The 17,397-nt window shown below is 38.7% G+C and overlaps 1 protein-coding gene across 2 annotated transcripts in view; it reads left to right on the top strand.

The window, feature by feature from the left end:
- Window positions 1-17,397, top strand: part of LOC149954450 (uncharacterized) — a 46,416-nt gene that overhangs the window by 16,708 nt on the left and 12,311 nt on the right. For both annotated transcript variants that reach the window (XM_090169068.1, XM_090169067.1), the window contains 3 exons: window positions 2,288-2,500; window positions 9,402-9,614; window positions 16,401-16,577. In XM_090169068.1, coding sequence (XP_090025194.1) covers window positions 2,288-2,500; window positions 9,402-9,614; window positions 16,401-16,577 — 603 coding nt within the window. The remainder of the gene's footprint in view (window positions 1-2,287; window positions 2,501-9,401; window positions 9,615-16,400; window positions 16,578-17,397) is intronic.

Genomic DNA, 17,397 nt, shown 5'->3' with positions numbered 1-17,397 from the left:
CGGGTTTTTGTAAAAAACATTTTTTCACCGGTAGCTGCTAGAAAAAACGTTTCAATGAGAAAGTTGTAGAGTGCTGTCGAAAATGTTCAAAGAAATTGGTTTCATTGGAAAAGAACACTTTTTCACAAAGGTATGAGCTGATGAAAAAAACAAGCTGTCGATAGGGTCCAAAAACTTTTGCATTTTTGTACGTAAATTCTCACTGGGGTTATCCTCACGATCATCAACAACAATTCCGACTGAATGTTTGGGCGGGTTTGCTCGAGGATCGAGTTATTGGCCTATTTGTCCTCCCAGCTCGTCTTAATGGACAACGCTACTTGGCGCTTTTGCAGAACGAAATAGCAGACGTTTTAGAAGACATTCCGCTGGAAGCTTACAGACAGATATAGTGCCAACATGACGGCGAACCACCCCACGTGCCTTGATGTGTAGTGGATCATCTTAACAACGAGTTCCCTTAGCGTTGGGTTGGCAGGAACGGTTACGTTCGTTGGCCTGCGAGGTCTCCGGACCTAACTCCAATGGACTTTTTCTTGTGGGGGTTCATCAAAGCACAAGTTTACGTGATGCCCGTTGAGAACATCGAAGATTTGTGTCACTGAATCATTGCAGCCTTCGAAATTGTCACTCCTGATATGATCAGACGCTCGTTTGAAAACATGCTTCATCGTGAACCAACATGTATCGCTGCAAACGAAGGTATCATAGATCCTCACTTGTAAAATTCTGATGTTTATTCAAATAAAATGTTCAATTAAATCTTTTGGCCCCTATGGACAGATTATTTTTTTTCATCAGCTCATATCTTCGTGAAAAAGTTCATTTTTTTTTGCAATGAAACCAATTTATTTTAACATTTTCGACAGCACTCTACAACTTTCTCATTGAAACGTTTTTTTCTAGCACCTACCGGTGAACAAATATTTTTACAAAAACCCGAAATTATTTCCGATTTTTCTGAAATTTAGGATTTAAAGCGATCCCAAACTGGACAAAATACCCAGAATATTTCGCAACTCGATCTAGTGCGGTTTCTGAAAACAATGCCAAGTCAGAGAAATTCAAAACACCCTGTATACGCCTGGGGAACTCATACTAAAAAGTATAATAAAAACAAAAACTCTAAATGATAAAAAAAATATTAGCAACCGTTTCAGTTAATAATTTTGAAAACAAAAGTTAATAATTTTGAAAACAAAAGTTAATAATTTTGAAAACAAAAGTTAATTACCTAAAAATTGATTTCCAAAAATTGCCCTGGTCTTATTACATTTTTGTTAAACGGAATAATTTTAAGTGGTGACACTTGAAAGTCAAAATTCCGTTTGCAAAATTCCATTTGAGGCATTACGAAAATAGAACTTTATCAAAATCTACATCAATAAAAAACGATTAAGCGGGATATTTTTAGAGAGGTCGACTTTTCTAGAACGGAATAGTCTCATTTCCCAGTTTTGCACTCTTTACATATAAAACAAACTATATGAAACAGATTATTTCAACGGAGCAACATAATTTGATCTTCTGTATTGGATATTATTGCCTTATATTTAAACAGAACCTATTTAATATATATAAATTTTAAAATTCAGTAGATGGCGCTTCGTAATGTGATTGTCTTTACTAATTTAACCATCAGAACTAATACAATAAACTACATATAAGAAGTTTTAGGAATGAAATTATTTTATGACACCATCATATTCAGACTATCATAATATTCACGCTAAAAGTGATAATAGTCCCACTAGAAGTCCGTAAATAGCGCAAAGAGGAAGGGTTGTATTTTCCAATCTTCTGTGCCTTCACCCTTCAAACTGCGCTAGAGACAAATGGCTTTGGCTTCTTCTAATTGAAGAGATTAGAGAGTGAAAGAATCCATGGTTTAATTTCCATGGACGGGTGATAATGCAAAACTGAAGTATTTTATAGGTCTAAAAGGTGGTGAACAGTTCAAAACTACAACCGAAAGATATCCTGGACACACCATTAACTGAACTTAGCTTTAATTAAGTCATAAATAGGAAAACCAGTTTGGTGGTAATTTCTCACATTTGTCATACTTATTTATATAATGTATGATAAAAATAAATTGCGCGTGTTCATTCTATCTTGTTCAAAATTAAGTGTTCCCCCATCACCGACTTTCACCGTTGGGTTCCATTCGGAACGGATCAATTCGATATTACCTAGCCATTTAAACATTCCTTAGTTAATTAATCCATAACGAATCTCTCTGTAAAGAACCTGGTTTAACCGAATGTTGCATTTACCATTATTACAGAAACAACGGGTACAGCCTGTAAGAAATTGAAAGAAAAAGAAGCCGCCATTGATAATGGAAAAATACGTTCTTGTAAAACTGATAAGTATCGCCGGCAATTGGAGTGTACCGTAGACTGCGATGATGATCATATTTTTGAAGATGATAAAAAGACAGTGGCCAAGTGCGACTTAAAGATGGGAAAATGGACATTTCCGAAATGCACATTAAAAAGTAACTAGACAAATGAATGAATTAATATTTTTTGACATTTGAAATACGAATCCATTTTGTCTCAGGAAGGAAACCGTTATCTGGGTTCGCGGGTACAAACAACAAAAATCTCTGATAGCGCTGTTGGGTACCTTTGTTAAATACTAAACACACAAACTGAAAATAATAATAATAGCTAGATTCTTATTAAATAGCACCTGCTTCCTCTTTAAATATTGTCAACAATGGTTAAGAAAATCCCTGAGAAAATCTTAAGTTTTGTTTTGGGAATCTTTGGGAAATTTGACACCTTTTTCTCAAAACAATTTAGTTTCCCTAACGCAATCCTTTGGCTATCCTAAAGGGTTTACCTTACGTTTTTGATTATATATCGTGAAGTGTTTCCCTAATGTATACCATTGGCTGTACCTAAGGGCTTCCCTTTCCCAAACTTTGGATATTCTTGCAAGGATGAGTCATATCATGGGATACCCTTAAAGGTTTTCCTTTCAGTTATTTTAAAAAGCCTCTATAGGAACTGCTAAATGTATGAATCTTTAAATTACGTAATAATTAAAAATATTTATTATTGCTAGTTAAAATTCATCAGTAGTAACATGATTTGGTTTAATCTTAATTAACAAAAAGTTAAATATTTAAATTTGATAAACATCATAAGTAGTTCTGATAGATTAGTAGAAATTTTACATTGTATAATTATTTAAAAGTTAATAATTTTGAAAACAAAGGTTAATAATTTAGAAAACAAAAGTTAATAATTTTGAAAACAAAAGTTAATAATTTTTAAAACAAAAGTTAATAATTTTTAAAACAAAAGTTAATAATTTTTAAAACAAAAGTTAATAATTTTTAAAACAAAAGTTAATAATTTTTAAAACAAAAGTTAATAATTTTTAAAACAAAAGTTAATAATTTTTAAAACAAAAGTTAATAATTTTTAAAACAAAAGTTAATAATTTTTAAAACAAAAGTTAATAATTTTTAAAACAAAAGTTAATAATTTTTAAAACAAAAGTTAATAATTTTTAGAACAAAAGTTAATAATTTTTAGAACAAAAGTTAATAATTTTTAAAACAAAAGTTAATAATTTTTAAAACAAAAGTTAATAATTTTTAAAACAAAAGTTAATAATTTTTAAAACAAAAGTTAATAATTTTTAAAACAAAAGTTAATAATTTTGAAAACCAAAGTTAATAATTTTTAAAACAAAAGTTAATAATTTTTAAAACAAAAGTTAATAATTTTTAAAACAAAGTTAATAATTTTTAAAAACAAAAGTTAAACATTTTGAAAACCAAAAGTTAAACATTTTGAAAACCAAAAGTTAAACATTTTGAAAACCAAAAGTTAAACATTTTGAAAACCAAAGTTAATAAAGAATTTGAAACATATATAGATTAAAACAAAAACAAGGTTGAAGTTACAAAAAGACTAATAAAGGACCCGCGAAGCACATTTCTTCCAGAAAATGTAGGGGAAGGTTGCTGTAGGAGTTTCCCACGGGAGTTCGATGAATTCGGAAGTAAATACAACTTGATTTAAGTTTAAAGTTAATCTTTATTATTTCTTAAAAAACACCACGACAGCCAACGGATAATTAAGTGATCACCATCAAGGGTAGTCCCGTCTCATCTTCCAATTAGCAATGCAGCCGCCTTTTATATTCATGAAACAGCCCGTGCTCTCCTGACCCTTGATCGGTGATAAGGAATACCTCGGACCAGTGGCGCCATCTTCCCGTCTCCGCATCAACCTGTTGACCCGTTTAGGCCCAATCGGGGTTTCCCATACAAGCTCCCCGTTACATCTTCCCCCCCCCCCTACATAATGGGAAACCCCGGAAAAAACCACCGCCAATACAAAACCATGGATAATTTTATTTGAAACACAATTCTACAACAGGCAAATCCCATATAACCGCTGGACATTGACTAGAACCGCTGCCGCCAACCCCCCAACCTCCTCATTACGCAGAACCGCTAAAGAGTCAATTAAAAACCGCACTACCCCCGGAACAGTAACAGAAACCCCCGAGAAATAGTCCGCCGGAAGACCCCCAGGAACCAACAAAGGAGCCCCAGACTCTACCACGATACGCCCCACCGGAACCCGACGGAAAACCTTGCGAACCTCCTCCATCGAGGGAAACGTTGCCAAAGGACCAAATCCAAGCTTTAAGTTGGGAAAATGAGCCATCATTTGCCCCGCCATCCCCTCGGACCCCGAAAAGTTATGGAGTAATACTGCATGTCCCACCGAAAGACACTCCTTCAATGCCCGAAAAACCTCCGGATATGCTTCACGACACTGCACAACCACCGGATAGCCCAATCGATGAGCCAACCCCAATTGTTCCACAAAAACCGCCCGCTGAACACTAAACCGAATTCGCCCCCCGATAGTACGATCCAATGGCTCCAATAGCGACAACCCGCCGGTAACACAATACTTTGTCCATCATTTCCACGAAAGATGCCCGACTAAGCGCCAATGCGTTACATGGTGGTACGCCTACCACGACCCACACTAAATCATTCCTAACCAACCGATCCAAAGAAATTGGCAAATTAGCCGGAAGGGCCAAACTTGTCACACATCCCCGAAACCCCGGCGAGAAATATTGAGGCATAGATTTCACGAAACGGTCAAAAGATATATGCAACGGAAGAGCTAAACGTTTTGAAATTTGAGATATATATCCAAAGCCATCCAAATGATGATAGTCCACACCGATCCCCCGAGAGCCCCCAGAAATCTGTACCGCAGCCGAAACCTCTGGAACCGCCGAAGAGACACCGACCGGAACCGCCGAAGAGACGCTGACCGGAACCACCGAAGAGACGCTGACCGGAATCGTCGAGGAGACGCTGACCGGAATCGTCGAGGAGACGCTGACCGGAATCGTCGAGGAGACGCTGACCGGAATCGTCGAGGGGACGCTGACCGGAATCGCCGAGGAGACGCTGACCGGAATCATCGAAGAGATGCCAACCGGAACCGTCGAAGAGATGCCAACCGGAACCGTCGAAGAGATGCCAACCGGAACCGTCGAAGAGATGCCAACCGGAACCCAATCCGTCCTGGATCTTCCCAGAGAAACTGAGCATAATGGTTCCAAACCCGGCGTAAATCCGGACCCCAAGTACGGCAATGGAGACATCGTTACATCGCCTAACGCTGATGCAGCCTCCAACACCTCCCGAAGCAATGCATCCCCTGAACTCAGCACTTCCGGAGAACCGTGGACGCAAACCACATCCTCCTCCATGTCCTCAGGACCCACCCCCAACAACAAAACGTCCTCCTCCGACTCCCAATCCGTCAAAGCGCATGACTTGCCAACGGACCCCGACATACTAAACCCCAAAGATAGAGAAGAGAAAAGGGAAACAGGAGAGAGAAAAAATTACCAACCGCAATATAACTACCCTAACGATACCCGACAGGACCCCGCATCAAGACCCTTGCCTGGCCCACCACGGAGAGAAAACCTGAAAAAAAACCACAGCCCGCCCCCACCGGAAAAGACATATGCAAGAGAACAGAACCCCACCCATGATTTCCCCTATGAAGGAATTGCCGACCAGAATCTCCCCTCGACTTTAGCTTAGAACCATCGGAAGTAATGATGAAGCCCATCAAGGTAACCCGTCGCAAAAACCCCTTCCACCCAACAGCATGGTCCCCGAGACCACCCGGGTAGTTCCTCCAATTGCACCACGTCCCCCCTCCAGTGGACCACAGCTCCAATGACCCTGTTCCCCAATTTCTCCAGCCGTAGTGTCACCAAGCCCGAACCCCCTACACGGACCACCCTGCTTCGGAGAGCCGAACAAAGAAAACGCAGCGATACCCCGTCCAGAACCAAGAAGAGAAACAAATTCGCCAGTATGTACGTTACCGACGTGATAAGAAATCACCAAAAAAAATCCCGCTCTCTGGATCCCCAATGAAGCTGACGGAACTGCCGCCCGACGTCTGCCCCCGGTTCGAGTTTCCAACTACCAGTTTGATAGTGCCCGCCAAGGTAAACCCGTCGCCGACAGAAATCCTCCTCAACCCACCAGAACCAACCCCGAGACGAGCCAGGTGAAGACCATCATTATGCTTCACGCTTCAGTCCCAGACGACGACAACCGCACCAACTCTCCCCGGCTAACCCCCTAGGAAGGGAAAATAATCAATTCGTCCCGAATTCCACCGCCCACGTGCCAGCCGGGCCGCCAAGGAAAACCATCCTCCACCATCCCACAACTCCGTACCCTCCTGTCTCTACAACTCCGAACTATCGCAAACCATGACGACAGACCCGAAAGAAACCTATGTTCTAAGTCAACCCGACGATGGACCCCGATATCCCCAACCATCAACCGTAATATTGCCCCAGCAATTAGTACCACAACCGACGGACCCCAGATAGAACCGCCACCAACCATGTCCCTCATTATAGAAAACAAGCTATAAAGAAACCCTTCCCCATTTAAAAACCTTCCATAAGCCCCATTAAAAATAAACCAAGACCATCAGAAGATAGCCCACATAGAACATTGTATAAAAAAACTAAAACCAGCCCATTTACCATAGGAAAGACATTGCGGAAAAAAAACTCCAAAACTTACGATCAGCGGAAAAAAAAAATTATCTCGGCGGTACCTCCAAAAATGTAGGGGAAGGTTGCTGTAGGAGTTTCCCACGGGAGTTCGATGAATTCGGAAGTAAATACAACTTGATTTAAGTTTAAAGTTAATCTTTATTATTTCTTAAAAAACACCACGACAGCCAACGGATAATTAAGTGATCACCATCAAGGGTAGTCCCGTCTCATCTTCCAATTAGCAATGCAGCCGCCTTTTACATTCATGAAACAGCCCGTGCTCTCCTGACCCCTGATCGGTGATAAGGAATACCTCGGACCAGTGGCGCCATCTTCCCGTCTCCGCATCAACCTGTTGACCCGTTTAGGCCCAATCGGGGTTTCCCATACAAGCTCCCCGTTACATACAACCAAAGCTTTCCTGAAATTTACAAATTCAAGAGTTCCGTTACCAATAATAAAACACTTAAAATTTCTGAATTTCAGTTAATATAATTTTCGAGAAGAATAGCTGTATCGAGAAACTTTAAACTTTCTGTTTACAGTGTAAAATGTTCATTTATTAACAATTACCCAGAAAATAGTACCCCTCTGGATTGAAGAAACTAGAATGTTGCTTTGAACAAACCCTTTCGTTGAAAGAAGCATGGATGGTTTTACGTGTTAAAACCCCTAATTTACAGTTATTTCCGGCAAAAGCCAAAACTAAACCTCGTCATGGACCCTAGACATAGTCAAGTTTCGCGACAAGTCATAGACCTCGTCCAGTATTGTTACGGGCCCTAGAGATCATCTGGTTCCGTTGCGAGCCCAAGACATATTGCCACGCCGCTACAGGCCATACATCCCAAGATATATTATATTGCAAACGCATTTTTTGTCTAGTAGACCAAGTTAGTGGCTCCCGTATATTAATTTCAGCCCCTTTTAAAGGAATGTAAAGTTATCCTCTTTTCCCTAAACCTTTCAAAATTTTAATCCTGAAATGTCAATTTCTACCCTCTTTGTAGTATTTTTGATATAACTTACCTATTTTATGAAAAATCAAGTTTAAATGCCAGTTTGACAGTGGTGAGCCTTGGGTGCATTTAAAGTTAATTTTTTTAACACCTTATAATTTTAATGATGTTAACTCGCTAACTAAACCTGCAACTACAATTCCAAATATTTATTGAAATCAAGGGATCAGAATGTGTTTCATCACACTGTAGCCTTAAGCAAATAGTTTTCATTATAAATTGAGTTTCGAACTTAGTTGATTCTCGTACAACTTGGTTTGAACAATCAAAAATTAATTACTTAAATATTGATTTCCAAAAATTGCCCTAGTCTTAATACATTTTTATTAAAAGGTTTAATTTGTTAAGGACGGTAAGTCTAAATTCAGTGGGCAAAATAATATTTGAAACTTTACGAAAATAGAACTAAATCAAAATCTACAACCATAATAAACGTTTAAGCAGGATATTTATAGACAGGTCGTCATTTCTGGAACAGAAAAGTCCATTTCCCAGTTTTGCACTATTTTACATATAAAACAAAATACATAGGGAATTATATGAAACAGATTATTTCAATGTAGCAAAACAATTAGATCTTCTTTATTGGTAAATATTGCCTCATATTTAAACAGCAGTTTTATAATATTTAATTTTTAAGATTCTGTAGATGCAGCTTCGTAGTGTTATTATTGTCTTTATTAATTTAGAAATTAGAACTAATACAGTAAACTACACGGAAGAAGATTATTTTATGATACCATCGTACTCAGTCTATCATAATTTTCATAATAATAATAGATGGCGCGAAGAAAAAGGGTGATATTTACCAATCTTCTATGCCTTCCCCCTTCACACGACGCTTATGACAAATGGCTTTGGCTTCGTCTAAGAGCAGAGATTAGAAAGTGCAGAATCAATGGATTAATTTCCACGGACGGGGGATTGTGCAAAACTGAAGTATCTTATAGGTCTAAAAGGTGGTGAACAGTTCAAAACTACAACCGAAAGATATCCTGGATACGCCATTGATTGAACTGAGCCTTAATTGCGCCATTAATCGGAATACCAGTTTGGTGGTAATTTCTTCAAAGTTTCATACTTATTTATATTATGTATGATAAAAATAAATTGCACGTGTTCGTTATGTCTTGTTCAAAATGAAGTGTTCCCCCATCACCGATTTTCTCCATTAGGTTCCGTTCGGAGCGGATATCTTCGATATTTCCGAGCTATTTAAGTTTTCCATAACGAATCTCTCTGCAAATAACCCAAATTAACGAATGTTGCATTTCATTTTTTTTTCAGAACCAGCCTGTTTATTCTGTAAGAATTTGAAAGAAAAACAAACCGTCACTGTTAATGGAAAAATTCGTTCTTGTAAAACTGATAAGGATGGCTGGCAATTGGCGTGTACCATAGACTGCGATGCTAACTATATTTTGGTAGGAGGTAAAAAAGCAGTGGCCAAGTGCGACTTAACGACGGGAAAATGGACATTTCCAAAATGCACTTTAAAAGGTATCTAGACAAATGAATGAATGAATATTTATCGACCCTTTGAAATGGCAGCTAATGGGCCATAGTGTGCAATAACTGGTGGCTTTACCGGAGAGTCGGGGTCCGGTTCTTTTAACTCATAACGTCGGTAACGCACTGGGATATATTAGTCGTGGTCAAATGGTCCTTTAACCACCCCTGGAAACTGAGTTTCAGCTCACGCTAATGGAGAAGGCTACCTTGGAGGACTTGGTAGCCTGCTGTTGGGTAGCGAGTCTCCGCATGAGGCACAGTGGTCCTGTTTCCCGGCCTTTTGGAGCACACCGGGATCTCCGGTGCCAGCTAAGCTGGGTTATGTGGGCCGCTGTGTGTCATTTATCCCCTTAAGGAGCTCTCTCCAAAGGGTTTGACTCTTTACCTACGTAGGTATATAGGTTGTCGATTGGAGATGAATAAAACATCCACTCTCTATCTCACAGCTATGCGCGAAGTGGGAACTGGTTGCCCCATTGCTGCGCCTTTTGTCGGGATGAGTGGCTTGCGTCGAGGGTGAGACCATTGTTAGTGGGGTGCTACTACCATTGTTGGATTCTCACCTGTCCGGGCTTGTGGACGCTGGCGTAGGGCAGAATGATGAGACCCAAATATGAATCCTTTTTGTCGCAGGAAGCAAACCATTATCCGGGTTCACGGGTACTTTTGTAAGACACTAAACACACACATTAAAAATTAGAATACCTTGATTCTTACCAAATAGCACCAGCCTCCCCTATTAATACTCTTAAGAATGGTTAAGAAAAAGTAACGGGAATGGAGTAAGTTGGGACCTATCAAGGATCAGATTATTATATTTTAGACTAGAGGTATGTTTTGAGAATTATTAAAAGATATGTTGTAAAATTTAGTTTTTTTCATAAATGTTTGAAAATCATTGTTGTTAATTTTCGTTACCTTTTCATAAATTTATATACATATTTATCAGATGAAAATGTATATATTCTAAAACCACTTTCTTAAAATTGAGCCTTGAAACCGTAATAGTAAGTTGATAAAATATTTAATTGTTAAGCAGTAGGTTGGTACGTTCAGGGTTTTTATTTTCGAGAAACCTTTCCAACTCAGGTTGTAGCTAACGCGCTTGTATACCAAAAATGATTAAAAGACTGAGTCTAGGTTTCTGTAACGGAAAGCGTATATTTGGCCCGCTTGATGTTGTTAACATTTGGAGCGTTATCTGCTACACTTTTATTACCCATTTGAAGGCTTTCCTGCAAATTTTATCGCAATTTTGCGATAGGTTTTTATCTTTTAATGCGTTTTAATAACCTTATTTCCAAGGTTTTTATGTATTGAACTGTGTAGAAATAGAAAAAATTAAACGGTTAAGGAGTTGACAACGCTATACGCAAGTCAATTTCATCCATAAGGGTACGAAAAGGAGAAACCGAAATTATAACCCAGAATGATACCATTGCGATACTTTGTGTCATATCTGAAGAGACTGTCCGAAACCGAACAGAGCGTCTGGAGTAAACAAGAGATAAAATAAACCACTGGGTCTCTTCACGGCAAATAGCCAGGTTGATCGCGCAGTGTCCGAAGCTATCGGGTACTTCGCTTCCCTTGCAACGCAGCACATTCCAAATGACACCACAAAGTTCATCCAGTCCAGGAGGTTAGACAGACCAGTCGCAAATAAAGTTAGAAATAAAGCGGGGGTTTTGCTGTCGGAAAGATAAGCCAACACGAAATCATCAACAACGACGGGTATGTCTGCGTTTTCGCCTACAATGTCTTCTCCTTGAAGAGCACTACGAGACAATGGTAACCTAGAATTCAAAGCTATGGCGACTGCATGCTACCTGTAAGATAATATGAAAGGCAAAAGACAGCTTCGCCTTCCGAAGAAAGTCGAGAGCCTATTCCAACTTGATATTAAGGTAGAACAGCCAACCAATTTTACATATCGGTATCTATAGAAAAATGACACGGCACAGGTTTGACCCACGAACGGATAAAGCAACGAAACCACTGGAAAGTATTCATACGCCATCTATGAAGGGAAATTATTCTACCTGCTGTTTAAGTAAGAATTCTCCAGCATCTGAATTGAGGTTTTCCTGACAAAGAAATCGAAGGCTTTCAACAGATCCAAAGACTTTGTTGCCTTTTGCAAGAAATACGAACACACCATTCGAATACTCACGACTGATAAGGCCGTAACGGTACAGAGTATGTTAATGAAAAAATCGACCGAGAGCCAACGGAAGATGGTTGGTTTCAATCATCACACCCTGATGCCGTACACTCCAAAGGAGAATGGGTTGATGCTGCACTCCAAACTGGATTAACCACCAAAGCTCGGGGCTGAAGCAGTCATCAAGACAACGTTCATCCTGAATTACACGGTGCCAACCAGTATTCCCGTATAAACGCCGTTTGAGCTGTGGACTTGAAAACCAGATCCATCACTCAGGCCTCTCAGAGTTTTTGGAACTGAATGCTCTGCGTATATCCCGAAGAAGCAAGAAAATTGTATAGTGTGAGCCGAATAATTGTAATACTTGTCCCCACTTTTTCTGTTTACACTATATGTCACCACTTTTTCTGTTCACACTGTACAATTTTCTTGCTTACAATTAGTTGTATACAATTAAGTGGCCCAATTAGTCGTATAGTGAGAACTGGGCTTAAGTTGTAAAATTTGTAACACATCAGACTATCAGTAACGCTAGATTTCGCTCTCGTCTGGGGTAGGAAGACAGCGTTTCAGAAACAGCTAAAAAATATTTTTTCATTTAATTTGGGGGCCCTGGTGGCCCGCTACCCCGTTCAATTGATTTATTTTAAGGGCCCCCTGATTTTTTTAAGGGCCATTGGCCCCAGGACTACCGCTGTTTCCAAGTCTGCTAGCAACTATAATAATCTGGAGCCATGCAGACATCAGAGCCATAAGTATTAATTCTATTTTGTAAATGTAGGGAATATTAATGATGATGAAGGAATTAGTTTTTCAGATATGTTGATTTTATTCCTTGGCCTAAGACCTTGGCCATTGGGATACGGAAGTTAATTAAACTATTTAAAACACATGGCAGCGATGATAATCTAGTGACATTTACTAATTTAAGTCCTTGGAATGATATACAGGAAAGTAATGTATTGTCAGAAATTACAAATCATTTATAAAACATATATAAACTTAGCTGACGACTTGACTATTTTGGCGGGTAAAATTCCGTATATTTTTTTAAAAAACGGACGATAGATGGCGTTAAGAACTAAGTCATTTTCGAATTGAATCACCAAATTTCTAGCCGGGGGACGCGGGGGTGGCTTGTCAACGAACGTTTTTCACGAGAGGTATAATAAAATAAACCGTCCCTACCTATAGAGGGTAGCTCAACGGCAAAATTCGTCCCGACTTGCAATTTGGCCTACTTTAAGGATGATGAGTCCGCAACGATGCGGGGTGGCGAACATAGTTTTTGGGGGGTGGGGCAAAGGAGAAAATAGGGGGCAGTTGACCCCGAAATTTGCGTTCAACGATTTGGACCGCGTTTGGTGTTGAGCCCGATGATAATTTTGACGCTGAGTCGAATGAGACCAATCACAGGTCTGTACGATTAACTGTTTCCGATTCATTTGTACTGAATTACGTGGTTGCTTTTCTCTAATATGAAAAAAAAAATTAATTTAGAACTCTGGTCAAGTTGGGTATCGTTCTGTAGTATGTGTTAACGCGGGTCGCTAGTACTAATAATTTCCGAGTTATGACCATAAGTACACTCAAAAAAGTGGTTTTCTCGAAATTTCACTAAATATTGGACAAAACCAACAATACTTTCGGATGTTACGTATTGTTTAGTGCCGAATGTCACCGACCGCAAATCCGTACGAATTATAACTAAATATGTGAGGAACATTAGAATAGGAAAGAAGCAAAATAAACGGTTACATCGGCGCAGTCGGATCTAACGCGTTATTAGCGGAAACTTTGGCTTTTATAACAGAAGCCGTTTCAAATCTATATCCGAGAGGAACCATTTTGAACACTTTAAAACACAGGTGTTTAGGTTTATGCTGGTTTTGTTAGTCGTCTAGGTTTCAAACGTGTTTCTATAGATTTTCGATTCCTTCTCGTGTTTAGTTGTTTAGCCATTTTGTCCGTTTACATCTATAACGCGTTACATTGCAATTCAAGTGTTTAAAAGCTAAACGTTGTTTTTTCTGAGTGGATCCGTTTTGAACACTTTAAATCACAGATGTTTAGGTTTATGTTGATTTTGTTAAACGCCTAGGTTTTTTATGCGTTTTTATAGATTTTCTCTTGCTCCTTGTGTTTAGTTGTTTAGGCATTTTGGATTTAAACATTTTGGTGTTTAGTGAATCAACGGCAAAAGTAGGCATTTACATTTATAACGCGTTAAATTGCAATTCAAATGTTTAAAAGCTAAACGTTGTTTTTTCTGTGTGGAAACAAGCCTTTCTCGTTATGCCACGCTTTGCAAAAAAATGGCGAATGAAGCGCGTTCAAATAGTGACTCCACAGACTGGCAGAACGTCCGACGAGCTTTTAGCCATGAAGAAGCACGAGGCTTAGGAGATTGTCAATCCCCCGCCTGGTCGGGAAATCTATGGCTATCGTTGGGTCTTCCGAATGATAGTAACGGAGAATGTACGATAGAAAAATACAAGACTATGTTCGTAGCGAAGTGCTACTCGCAATGTGAAGAAATAGACTACGGCCATAATTTTCCTCCAATCGTACGTTTCGAGACCTTTAAATCTTTTTTAATATTTACGCCTAGAAACAACTGAGTCTAGGACAATTTGACGTGAATACAGCGTTTCATTACGAGGATTTATCGGAATAAATCTTCAGGCGGCAACCAAAATGTTTGGACGATGGGAGCGGCTGATTCAGGAAACTCAGAAAACGCCTCTATGGTCTAGAGCAATCGCCATGCTCTAGGACTGTTGTTCTGAGCTCACGCTATTTCGACCATCCTTCCATAGTGTGATGCAGAAAAAGACCAGCCGATCAAAATCCGTTATCGTTTGTCTGATGGAATTCACACAGGTCTCGTGGTCCATCCGAAGACAACCGTCAGTTACGCTCTCAACAACGGAAACAATCCGCTAAAGATGTCGTCTAGATCCTGGACATTAGCGTTGTGCCAATTCTTTAAATTGACAACGCTGGAGCCATCAATTTGATTCGAAATACAGAGTTCAATCGACGTACGTACTAAGCACATCAGTATCTGACAATACTATTTTCGAGAACTCTTTGAAGAAGGAACATCGAAGTTCAGTATGTTCCCAGTGAAGATCTGCTTGTAAATATCCGAACGAGAAAGTCGTCAAGGTGGAGTGTTGACGACTAATTAGGAAATTGAGTTTTTTAACACTTCGCGTTGAAGTGTAATGTTTGTACATTATTTATTGTATACATGGTGTTCCCAAATTGCGCGATCAGGGAATTTGTTTCAAAAACCATGTACTATAGAAAACGGATACTTTCAGGTTGAAATTTTTATTTATTGATAGGTGCTCGTTGAAAAGTGTCAATAAGAAAGTTGTAGACCATTATGCTTACAGGTTTTTGATAAAATATATATTGCCTCCTACTACCAACTTAATGTTTTGCTTAGTGAAAAATTTACCTTTTCCGACCGAACCAACGTTACTAGTAGTTTTTCGAGTATGCTCTACAAGTTTCTCGTTGGAACTTTTCAAATAGCATCTATCAGTAGAAACAAAAATTAAAACCGTGAAAATATTATGATTTTTCTGAAATTTACAAAATAACGCCTTCCTACGTAAAAAGTAAATCCTGGAAGTGTCAGTTTTCTATAGTAAATGGTTTTAACAGTATAATCTATATTCAATCAGTTCAGTTTAGTCCGCCTTGTCCTATACAATGACCTTTAACGGAGGTGAGCAAATATTGTAAGCAACTTCCAAAATTGAATGTTAAATTTTCTCCCTCGATTGATCAACTGAGCGAGCGCTCACACCAGATGATTTTATTTTATTTCTCTTCAAAGAGGAAACTCAGGGCGAGTGCCGATAATATCACTCATCCAGTGATTGTTCACTGCGCGATAATAATAATTAATCAGATTGAGTAGAAAATATAATTTTTAAATTTCTTCTCACCGTGCGGGGAGCGGATTCCGGAAAACTGACTATTCCGTCGCTTAGCGCCATGAGAAATTCAAATATGAAAAAACTACCGCCTCTCTCGGCTCGATCTCGCTCTGCCCGCCATCAGCGCTTTCTAGTTAACGAACTATCCCGCCGTTAGGGGACGCGGTGCTTAAAATTGAGCAGACTAGAGCGTCGATCAGCTGATCTCGCTTACTGCACCGTTACTATCACCGACTAAGCGAACTACTCGACGTTCACCCTGAGCTAGCTCAAATTATCTCTCTCGATGAACCAGATCAGTTAACCTTTTCAGTTTACACAGAGCCACGTAGTGGCAAATGTGAGAAGCTCTTTAACTGCTGGATTTTCGTCTGCTAAGCAGACGCTTTATTGAAAAATCGTCTGCTTAGCAGACGAAAATCCAGCAGTTCATGAGCTTCTCGCATTTGCCACTACGTGGCTCTATGTAAACTGAAAAGGCTAATTGAACTTCGTATTTGAAGTACTCGCTCGTTACGAGATCATTTTCATAAGAGATTGCTCACAATTTTTGCTCACCTATGCGTTATATTATATTAACCAGTTTACTTGGTTGCTGGTGTTGAAGTCAAATTACAACAAAAACTTTTTAAAAACAAATTTTTATAAAAGTTTACAGCTGCAAATTGAACAATATTAAAGGGACTACGTATAAATGCACGAAAAAACCACCGTCTTATGATTGCACTGCTGTTTGCAATGATGAAACCTACATTCTTCAAACTAAAAATCCAACCCGCACGTGCCAGAAGAACAACACGTGGAGTGAATCCTTACCGTACTGTACAAGTAAGTATTTCTCAAATTATTACAATCCCAAATAATTTAAAACGTCAAACATTGTCCGAATATATATCACAACTTTTGATATTTTCGATTATCTGGTAGTGATCGCGTTTCATGATATTGCTACGGTATGAGTATGGATGCGCTTATTATCAAACAACAATATGAAAAGGTAATAGTGGTCACCACTTAGTAATGCGAAAACAAATATCGGCTTCACTTCGCTTTAAAAGATGACCGAGGTCCAAATTCGAGTAATAACCATTTACCTCAAAAGTACGTGTAATTGTTCGAAAACTACTAGTTCCGTTTCGGTGTCAATCTGTTAAATCAGCGTTATTTTATTTTAATAGGAGCACTACCTATAGCAAAATGAAACAAGTTGGCAAGCTTGCCAAAATATACCTCTCCTCAGAAGAATTTGCCCTTGGGTGTATTAACTACTGAACACGGTACTCAATGATATTTCTCCATCAAAAGCGTCCTCCAAAACAAAATTTTTCCGGGTGCTATCCCAACCAGCAGATTTTTTTTTATTTTAATTATAAATATTACAAATGTTATTGTATTAAACAAATTTCCAATATCAATAGAATAAAAAACCCACTTTAGACCCAAAAAGTAGTTAAATTACCAAAGCAACAAAATGAGAAATAGAAAATACCAAATTTAAAATTATTAGAACGCTCACGAAACGTAAAATATACGCGCAAGAAACTATTTTATAGAGAAAAACCCACCCATTGTATTATAGGTCTTAAACAATCAAATTTATATGGTAAAAACAAAGTTAAAGTGAAAACCAAAACTATAAATGAAAGCA

Source organism: Leiobunum rupestre, chromosome 3, assembly GCF_980474605.1.
Source record: "Leiobunum rupestre chromosome 3, qqLeiRupe1.1.hap1, whole genome shotgun sequence".
NCBI classification, from domain to species: Eukaryota; Metazoa; Arthropoda; class Arachnida; order Opiliones; family Sclerosomatidae; genus Leiobunum; species Leiobunum rupestre.
This window is presented reverse-complemented; position numbering and strand designations above follow the sequence as displayed.